General features: G+C 34.9%; 1 protein-coding gene across 1 annotated transcript in view; it reads left to right on the top strand.

The window, feature by feature from the left end:
* Positions 1–10,796, top strand: part of LOC137643326 (uncharacterized protein DDB_G0283357-like) — a 16,392-nt gene extending 5,596 nt beyond the window's left edge. Inside the window, exons 3-8 of the mRNA XM_068376161.1 lie at positions 1–588; positions 1,315–1,503; positions 2,608–2,727; positions 3,201–3,306; positions 7,842–9,308; positions 9,720–10,796. The exon at positions 1–588 is cut by the window's left edge and continues 44 nt beyond it. Of these exons, the coding sequence (XP_068232262.1) occupies positions 1–588; positions 1,315–1,503; positions 2,608–2,727; positions 3,201–3,306; positions 7,842–9,308; positions 9,720–10,549 (3,300 nt within the window). The 3' untranslated portion in view covers positions 10,550–10,796. The remainder of the gene's footprint in view (positions 589–1,314; positions 1,504–2,607; positions 2,728–3,200; positions 3,307–7,841; positions 9,309–9,719) is intronic.
* The last annotated feature ends 251 nt before the right edge of the window (positions 10,797–11,047 follow it).

The raw sequence follows: 11,047 nt of genomic DNA, 5'->3' as shown, positions 1-11,047 counted from the left end.
CTTCCTGAGCACAACCACGGCGAGAACCTTCGAAAGCGACAGGCAGATTTTGACGAAGGGGGAATTGAACCCCTTCCAGAACCGGAACCAGAACCCACGAAGAGCGGCGATGACCACAAGGTTGGAAAACGCGACAGAGACAGTTATAACGTCAACATTCCAGGAGCGGTTGGTCAAGCCCACCCAGGTCACGCTGGAAATCCAGGCAATGACCATGACCAGGCCTTCGGAAACATCGAAATCCTCTCCTTCCAGCCAAACTACCAGAAGCCACAATCTAGCCACGGTGGTTTTCCAGTCTACCTCGCAGGCTTCGATCCCAAACTACAGCCGGGGTACGGCCACGAAGAACTGGAAGACAAAATGGACTCCTACGCCGTCCTCGATGAGTCGGCATTTGACCCTCCTTCCCAGACGTATGTGACGCCCGCTGCGCCCACAACAGTGCCAACAGACATTGCTGCCAGTCATGACTTATTCCATACTACCACTGAGTCAGAGGCAAGACCAGCTAAGGATTATGATCACTACAACGAGAAGAGTAGGATCGCGAAGAAGCTTTTAGAAAAGCCAAAGAAAGTCATGAAGGTATGTTATCTCCGGTTTTTTTTTTTAATGTCAATGTTAGATTTAATTGTTTTTAATAAACTTGAATTAACTATATTTAATTTTTATAACTGGTTTTCCTGAATTCGATTATGTTACAGTTACCATATCCGAAATTCCCATTCGTTTATTTAGTATCAAGTTACTACCACTATAAATCGCTTCAAACCAATGAGTAAGAGGTGTATATGTAGATATGTATATGCGTAGGTGTGTAGTCACTATAGAGTAGCATAATCGGACGTATTCGATTATTATTATTATTATTATTATTATTATTATTATTATTACTAACTAAGCTACAACCCTAGCTGGAAAAGCAGGATGCTATAAGCCCAAGGGCTCCAACAGGGTAAAATAGCCCAGTGAGGAAAGGATATAAATAAACTACAAGAGAACTAATAAACAATTAAAATAAAACACTAAGAACAGTAACAACATTAAGATAGACTTTCATATTTCAACATGAAAACATTAGTTGCAAGTCTGCAGTCACTATATAGTAGTATAATCGGCCACATAAATCACTACAAAATAAATTAGTAAGAAATTGTGTTGGTGTATGTTTATGTGTAGATATATGTATATACATAGGTGTATGTGTAGTCACTATAGAGTAGTATAATCTGGCATACCACTACAAACCAATTAGTGATATGGCCTATCTGTAAAACATTCGAATCTCAACATATTTCAAATCCCCTGCAGGTCATCAAGGCTTCTCCTGACGGAGAATATGTTCCCCAGGAGGTCCCTGGCGTGATGCTCAAAACAGTCAGCGGCGAAGAGGAAGCCTTTGTTCCAGCTGACCTCCTGGAAGACACCGAGAGACTGATAACGTCAGCATCTGTCCAGCAACCCTCATATGCGGATCCCAGCGCAGCTGCGTCTGGACAGGTGTGAAAGTGAAAGTTTTCTTTAATTGTATAATTTCCCTCTATAGATTCCCCGGAGCTTATCTCTCTTTACTCTATGCTGTTTCATTAAACCTTATCTTAGTTTTACTCATATTCATTTTCAGTCCTACGTTTCTTCTTTCTCTATTCAAATAATTCTATCATATTTTGCAATTCAGATTGAAACGCTTCCAAAAGTCTAAAATTGATCAGATCTTTGCTCAGACCGCAGTTATAACGTTTAAAATGCTTCCTGAAGATTAAAGTTGCTCCCTAAATAGACCTATGTCATCTGCAAATCTTAAGTTGTTATGGTATCCCCCATTAATGTTAATTCCTACCTTTTCTCAATCTAAATTCTTGAATTCTGAATAATTTACGAGAATATGGTCTCCCTGTTTAACTCCTTTCTCAAAGTCATAGCTCGAAAACAGCCATTTCTGGCAGAGAATCTGAATGGGCGGAATTTAATTGCCTTACTATGACTTACTTAAATTTGTAAAGCCATTTTCCGGTTGCTTATCATCGCCGTATTATTATTGTTATTATTATCAATGTTATTATTATTATTAGTAGTAGTAGTAGTAGTAGTATGATTATTATTATTAGTAGTAGTAGTAGTATTATAATTACTATTATTATTAATGGTAGTAGTAGTAGTAGTAGTAGTAGTATTAGTATTATAAGTATTATTATTATTATTAGTAGTAGTAGTAGTAGTAGTAGTAGTATTATAATTATTATTATTATCATGATTATCATTATTATTATTATCATTATTATTAGTAGTAGTATTATAATTATTATTATTATCATTAATATTAGTAGTAGTAGTATTATGATTATTATTATTATTACCATCATCATTATTAGTAGTAGTATTATAATTATTATTATTAGTAGTAGTAGTAGTAGTAGTAGTAGTATAATTATTATGATTAGTATTATTATAATTATTATTAATAGTATTATTATAATCATTATTAGTAGTGGTAGTAGTAGTAGTAGTCGTAGTAGTAGTATAATTATTATTATTATTAATAATATTACTATTATTATTATTATTATTATCATCATCATCATCATCATTATCAATATTTTTCAGGCTCCAATGAGAGGAATGCCTTATCAATTCGGCTGGATCGTAGACGACGAAGCCACAGCGAACTACCAAACGAGACAAGAGACTGGCAACAGCGATGGAGTCGTCACAGGCTGCTATCAGGTAATTCTATTTATGAAAAAAAAAAGTTATATTATTCGCTCTCTTTATTTAAGAATTCATGTATTGATTGCCTATTCCAAATGTAGCTAATGTTTGTCTACTGTAGACAGAGAATTATATACAGTATATATATATATATATATATATATATATATATATATATATATATATATATATATATATATATTATACACATACGTTCTTCATTTATTGTATTAATAAAAAGTCCCATTAATTTTCTCTTGTTTGTGGCTGTTTAATATATATATATATATATATATATATATATATATATATATATATATATATATATATATATTGTGTGTGTGTGAAATGAACAAAATCTATGATTGAGAAATGCATTCTGATTCAATGATCAGGACTCTCAGTGAATTAAAAAAAAAAAAAATATATAAAAATGAATCAACTAAATCCTATTAAAATCCTCATCACCAACCACCTTTTTTCCGCAGGTCCTGGATCCTACCGGCCTCGTCCGCACCGTCATCTACCGCGCGGACGAGAACGGATTCCGCGTCCTGTCACTCTCCAGGGGCCCTGACAAGACGCCTTGTCCAGGTGGGTGTCTTTCTTTCGGGCGTGACCGAAGGACGTTTAGGGATTAGGTCTGTCAGGATGGGAGTGGTCACACGTAGTTAGTTAGTTAGTTTTTTTTTTTTTTTTTTTTTTTTTTTTTTCTTTTAATTCTTGTTTAATATTAGGGATTTTTTCAATAGGTCAAATAATTTCTTAGGAGCATAGTACCGGTTAGTTTAGAGTTTTATAATATATATATATATATATATATATATATATATATATATATATATATATATATATATATATATATATATATATAAATGTGTGTATACATATATATATATATATATATATATATATATATATATATATATATATATATATATATATATAATGTATTTAAATGGTTTTATTTTGCCAATACCTGTTGAAAATTAATGATTTTCTCAATAAGTCCTATAAGTTCTTCGGAAAATAGTACCAGTTAGTTTTGGAAAAATTATTAGTGTTTTATAGAGGAAAAAAGTAAACCTTTATTTGATATATAATTTGGACTGTTTGTAATAGATAAGGTGTTAAAATTAATATTTTCGAGTAATAGTCTTTCTTTTTTATTTTTGTAAAACTTGGAGATATTTGATAGTTAGTGATATTGTCTACATGTGCCTAGTATTATACTTAGACTGTGAACCACTCCACTGATATAGTTTTGAATATAACTTCTAGATAAATGCTTTTAAGACTATAATCAATTTCTAATTTTATTTTTAGAAAATAAAATAGATTTCTAATTTTATTTTTAGAACAGTGTAGGGTGAATTTTAACTAATTACTTATCCCTTTACAAGCTAATATATAACCAACAGAAGCAAGCGCAGCGGTGAATTATAAATCACTGCCCCCCACAATTACCCCACGATTACCCACAATTACCTCAAAATTACCCCCAAAATCTGCCAGTTCAAAGATTTGTTTGGATTGACGTGATGTCGAATACCTTCAGAATGAGATGTCATTATAAATTTATTTGTAATCCTTTGTAACGGCCCCTCTTATATCTCTCAAAGGTTTTAGTATATCCATTACTGGGCCATTTCCCTCCCCTCCCCCCCTCCCCCCCTCCCCCACAATCCGATTTCTCCCCCTCCCCCACAAAAAAGACTGCACATCACCAGGAGAGAAGAACAGGAACGACTTAACGGACGACATCAACCGGATCCGGACGACAGCTTCACTCATTCACTGTAATACAATTTTCAAGTCCATTTGTCGAACGCAATACGTACAGGTATCTCGCCAAATATCTAAGGGTACCATTTAGAAAAATTGCGACTGCATTGCCAAATTCTATCTCTGGGGCTTACCATTTATAGCATAAGAATTCAATTGCAATGCGAAATTCCACTTCTGAAAGCCATTTAGAGCAAATAATATAACTGCGGTGTCAAAATCCCACGTCTTTGGGAACCATTTAGAACAAAAATGCAAATGCAATACCAAAATTCTACTTCTGAGGGGCATTTAGAGCAAAAAAATGTAACTGTAATGTGAAATTCCACGTCTTGGGGTACCATTTAGAACAAATAAGTCAACTGCAATGCCAAAATTCCCAGTCTTGCTGCTTTTTATATTTTCATTTTCAGTCTGGCAACAGACGATAAAATTTTGAAGTAACTTTAACGATTGGAATACATTATGCAATAGAATTTATTCCTTAATGGAAGACCTCTTCGCAGCCAGTTGTGCCCAGGTTGCTATTTTCAGTTTATAACCACTAGTCCCTCTGGATGTGGCTGGAAACACTGCTATAAGAACCATGGTTTGTCATAACATTTAAAAGTAAATGGTTCAGCTTTGAATATTAAAGCATTAGGAGTTGACTGCCAGCAAAAATTAAAACAATAACAAAAACTTCTCTGTCCATAGGTAATTATAAACAGTAAAAGATATCTCCAGATATAAGATTTTGGTAAATTGCAAAGGAAGACATTGTTGTCCTGGTTGAAGGTTTTTATTTAAACCCCAGAGGTAAAAACCACAATTAAAGATGTTCTTCAGTATGTTAAATAAAATTCCCAAATAGTTAAGTGGGAAAGAGGGAAAGAAAGCATTGCACAAGGTATTCATGGAAAGAGCAGTAAGCTACAGAAAATTCTGTACATGAAAGAACGTAATTTCTGATTGGTGGATGATGTCCCAGTGAGTAAGGAGAACGTTACTATCAAAGAATGTTGTTTTGATTGCCTGTTTTCTTTCCATTTGATTTTATCTCAATCTGGTCATTGCCGTTCTTTGCATGTGTTGTAAATTACCATCCCTGTTGCTTCAACTCTGATACTTATTGAGGGTCATAATAACTCTCAGGTATCAATCTATACTAAATTGCAATTTAAAATAAAACACTTTCTTTCCATACTATATTATTTTCAGAAACTGATACTGACTGAGAGAGCAACTGGCTTCAGTCTGCTAGAGGAACTTTGGCAAAACTGCTTGAATTTCATTTGCTAAAATCTAACCCGATTTTTGTTTTCATTTGCTTTTCATCTTTTCATCCATCTGACTTTACAATTACAACTTGAAATTTCGGGACACATTTTTTATTATACTTAGACCCTCAACTTTCAAATACTTTGAACTTTCATGGATTTACTTACATTCAGAAGGAATGTGGTGATATTGATGATATTGCAATGAGATTTTATAATGGAATCCCATATATATATATATATATATATATATATATATATATATATATATATATATATATATATATATATATATATACATTATATATATTATATATATATATATATATATATATATATATATATATATATATATATATATATATATATATATTATATATATATATATATATATATATATATATATATATATATTTATATATATATATATATATATATTTATATATATATATATATATATATATATATATATAAAAATATATATATATATATATATATATATATATATATATATATATATATATACACTGTATGTATATATATATACATATATATATATATTTATATATGTATATATATATATATATATATATATATATATATATATATATATATATATATATATATATGTGTGTGTGTGTGTGTGTGTGTGTATATATATAAATCATATTTATATAGTGTATTCTAAGTACGTAGAATATGTATTTTACATTTTAAATAACCTTTTTATTTCTTGTAAATACCAAACCCTACATCAGAGTGAAACCTTGTAAATGCAGGTGAAATTAGAAAAAATTGAGTATTTAAGACATTGATTTCCATGTATAATATTTCTTTGGGGTACCGTACCCCGTTTTCTATTTCTGCAGTAACTGTTCCATTTTTAAATGCCACAGTTTACAGCCTCAGACAGTTCTCCCACTCAAATTCATATTTTAAACAAAAAGGAATCAATGAAAGTTCAAATATTTTGGCTTTCCACAGACACGACTCTGGCTAGAAGCGACTAGGTCCAGCTCAAAATCTTATGATGCTCCTCCCACAAGGATCGTGATTGGCCGCTACCTACTCACAGTTGATTCATGTAAACATAGCAATGTTAATATTAATAAAACAGATTATAAGTAATTATGAGACCTTAGATAGTGGTACACGTAACTGATGTACCCAACACATTTATGTACCGCTTGCCAGTATATAATAGCATTGTTAATTTGCAAGCAAAGCGAGCCATGACGGAGCAGAAACCATATGACTGGCAGCCAATCACGACGTTTGTGGGCAGAGTATGTTAAAGATTTTAGGTTGGACACAGTCGCAGCCGACTCTGGTTTCCCCTCACAGAACACTCCCTTGTGGGTCTACTGCTTCTCAAGGGTACCCAAGCTTAAATGGTGTTTTCCCTAATCAATTTGGAAAATTTAGTCTCGTTTCCCTTGGTGTCCTTAAGAGAAAATCTGCTGTCACTCTTGAATACACTAATGCAAACTTCAAGAAAATTCCGAACTTTTGCCCTGAATTCAGAATATGCAAAATTTAAGGTCTAAATCTCTATCCGTTTTCTAAAGGTATTATGTTTGCTGTTCCTTCACTGTCAAATTTTCATTGGTTAACCCTCCCCCTGTGGTTCCTCTTGTTGGTAGATTTTTAATGGTTTAAGCTCCTTCGTTTTAAGATGTAATATTTCTTTTGCACTTGAACTGCTTTTGTCCCTTTCTCTGAGATCTGAGACGTATCGAAACGTTCTTCAAAAATTTCCTCCTAATTTTTTATTTTAATTTTTTTGACAGATCTTCAAAGTGAAGTCTATTATTGTTTCCTTATGCATTAGATCATAAATTGATTTAACTTTATGAATATATTCATTAGACAAATAAGTTATCATACCTATTCAATCCAAGCCCATAAGTTATACCTTAAATGATTTTCATGAGAATACGCTAAAAATTACTTTGCTTCCGTAATTGGAATTATTTTTAGAATATTTAATGCAGCTGTGTATTTTATATAAAAAAAACTGCATCAGGTTATAAAAATCCTATAAATCTTGAATCTCTTCTAATCTTCTTTTTAATGGTGTTGCAGGCCTTGACGATGCCACGCGATCCCCCATACCCTCCCAAGCCCCTACTCCCAGTCCCTATAATCAACCAAGACCCACCTTTTCAGGCAATACTGGAGGCTTTTCGAATGCAAATGCAAATGCACAACAAGGCACATTTAACCAAAATTTCTTTTCTGAGTCATCCTCTTCATCATCCTCTAGTCAGTCCCAAAACAGTTCCAGTCAATCAAATCAGTACAGTTCTTTTAGTGGTAAAAATGGCCTTTTCGAACAGCCTTCATATGCCAAGACCCTAGCCCCCTCGACCCAGTTGTCAGGAGCAGCTAACCAGTATAATCTTCAAGGATCAGCGCAGCAGGCATGGATGGCAGAGTATCTCCAGAACATTACCAAGAATCTCTACAATTCATTCACTAACTCCTCTACCATCTCGAATACAAAGCACTATGGAGGTGAGGACGGCAGCGACGGAGCCCTTGTGAATTTCCCGTTCGTTCTTATCCCCATCTCAACATTCCTTGATCTCAAAGAGAATGGAGCTATTGGAAAGGACATCCAAAGTTATGGTGCTTTCATTCAACCTGAGCAAGGTCAAGCACAGCTTTCGCAATACCTTCAACAACAGCAACAACAGCGACAACAACAGCAGCAGCAGCAGCAGCAGCAACAACAGCAAAAACAGAAAGCCTACACTGAAACGACTCACCATACAACTTTCAATACTTACAACACATCAAAAGCTGAAACTCAGCAAAAGTCCCAGAAATCACAAGGAGTAAACACTATTAATTTCCAAACAACTGGTGTTCATCAACCTGGTGGTCATGCAGGTAAACAAGTAGCTCAACAGCAGCAGTATCAAAGTCATCAATCATCAGAATCATCAGAATCTAGCAGTAGTAGTTCAAGTAGCAAGGCCAGTTCAAGTTTCCAGAGTAATATTGCAGGAAATCAAGGTTATCCATCTGGTTCCCAGTTCAATCAGGCAAGACCATCCCCCCCAAGCTATGGCTCAAGACCTAATCCTGGATTAGGTTACTTACCTCCACAAAGACCAGTCACTCAAGCGCCTTACGTACCACAACCCCCACAAACACAAAGACCAGTCACTCAAGCGCCTTACGTACCACAACCCCCACAAACACAAAGACCAGTGGTGACAAGACCCCCACCAATTCCAACAACTCCACAGCCAATTCAGTATAGACCTACCCAGCAAAACATTCCACAAGTGCAAGCAACTCAAAATTATGGTCCACCCGCTTTTAACAACGGAGCTTTTGCATCATACTCGTCACAAGATTCCAAGTCTTCACAACAGTCACAGTCCTCCCAAGAAAAGCAGGCTTCATCTAGCAGCTCAAGCTTTGGTAATGGAAGAGCATCACAGAGTTACCAATCCTCTTCATCAAAAGAATCAAAGGAGGCAAAAAGTTCTAAGTCCTCTTCATCATCACAATTTGCATACAATGCTGGAGCAGGAGCAGGTGTAGGTGCTGGTAACCAATATTCAGCGCAATCAAATTTACCATCTTCCCCACAATCATTTGCACAAAGACCAGTGGTAACAAGACCCAGTCCACCAATTCCAACAACTCCACTGCCAAGTCAGTATAGACCTACCCAGCAAAACATTCCACAAGTTCAAACGAGTCAAAATTATGGTCCACCCTCTTTTAGCAATGGAGCATTTGGATCATACTCATCACAAGATTCTAAGTCTTCACAGCAGTCCCAATCATCCCAAGAAAAGCAGGCTTCATCTAGCAGCTCCAGTTTTGGTAATGGCAGAGCATCACAGAGTTATCAATCCTCTTCATCAAAAGAGGCTAAGGATGCAAAAAGTTCCAAGTCTTCCTCATCATCACAATTTGCATACAATAATGGAGCAGGTGTAGGTGCTGGTAACCAGTATTCATCAAAGTCAGCTTCTGCTTCTTCTTCATCATCTTCCTCTTCATCATCACAGCAAAGCTTCAACAGTTTCAATAGTGCAGGCGCTAATAGTGGGTTGAGTTTTCTCCCAACACATCTAACCCAGGGGTTCCCAAGCTATCCTGAACTCAATCCATCACCTTCTATTGCAACAGCAACATACATACCCACTGACGCCTCCCAAGGAGCTCTAACTCCAGCCCCAACATACGTCAATTCTATTCCACAGCCAGCACTTAACAAAGGTCTTCCCCATCATTCATATCAGGAAGAGTCCATTCCAATAATCTTAGCTGAAGCAAATACTTTTGGGTCGTCAGAACCTTCTTACGATAAAGATTATGATTCAAATGGATCTGATCCTGCTTTTGCAGTTCCACTCCCAGAACCAAACTATGAAAATACAAACAGCTGGATTCCATTGCCTGGTAATACCAATACACAACACAATATTCCTGGTTCTCATCATGGTCAAAACACTCTTGCGTCTCCCCCAACTCAAGTTTTAGCTCAGCAATTCAACCCAGTCCAGTTGCTTCAGAACTCTGGAGGAAATGCTGGAAATGTTTACCACCATTCCTCCTCAAGTCAAAGCTCGGAAGAAAAGAGTAGCTCTCAGCAAAGCCACCAGGAATCCAGTTCATCCTGGAATGGCTCAGGAGCACTGAACCCCCAGCAGTTCTTCAGCAAAGCAATTGGACACGAAATCCAGCCGTCGCAGAAGCAGCCCCGTCAGCTTCCAGCGCACCAAATTTACCAGATTCCTTCCTGGGCTGCCCAGCAATCAGGATGATAGCTGACAGAAAAGATCCATCGAATCATATTCAAATGTTAATGCTTTTTGTCCCTTCGTATGTTTTGCCTCTTCCTGTTATATTAAAGCTCATAGCTCAGTTGTGGTATGTACACAATTTAGTGCATTCAGATCTGTTAGCAATACTTCATCTGTGGACATAATTGTCATGTTAGTATGATGCATGAGCTCAAATTTTGTACGCTTCCTACCCCTTTGTATATACACGTGCCGTGGTGTCGCTGTTTTGTACCTATGTTTAGAAGTGAAGACAATATATATATATATATATATATATATATATATATATATATATATATATATATATATATATATAAATATATATATATATATATACAGTATATATATATATATATATATATATATATATATATATATATATATATATATATATATATATATATATATATATATGATTTTTCCAGTAGCATAAATTAGTTATTTGGCAACTCAAATTTGATGAGTGACTCTTCCTGT

This window comes from Palaemon carinicauda, chromosome 6, assembly GCF_036898095.1.
Source record: "Palaemon carinicauda isolate YSFRI2023 chromosome 6, ASM3689809v2, whole genome shotgun sequence".
Classification (NCBI taxonomy): domain Eukaryota; kingdom Metazoa; phylum Arthropoda; class Malacostraca; order Decapoda; family Palaemonidae; genus Palaemon; species Palaemon carinicauda.
The sequence above is the reverse complement of the archived record's forward strand: the minus strand, read 5'-3'. Positions and strand labels throughout refer to the sequence as shown.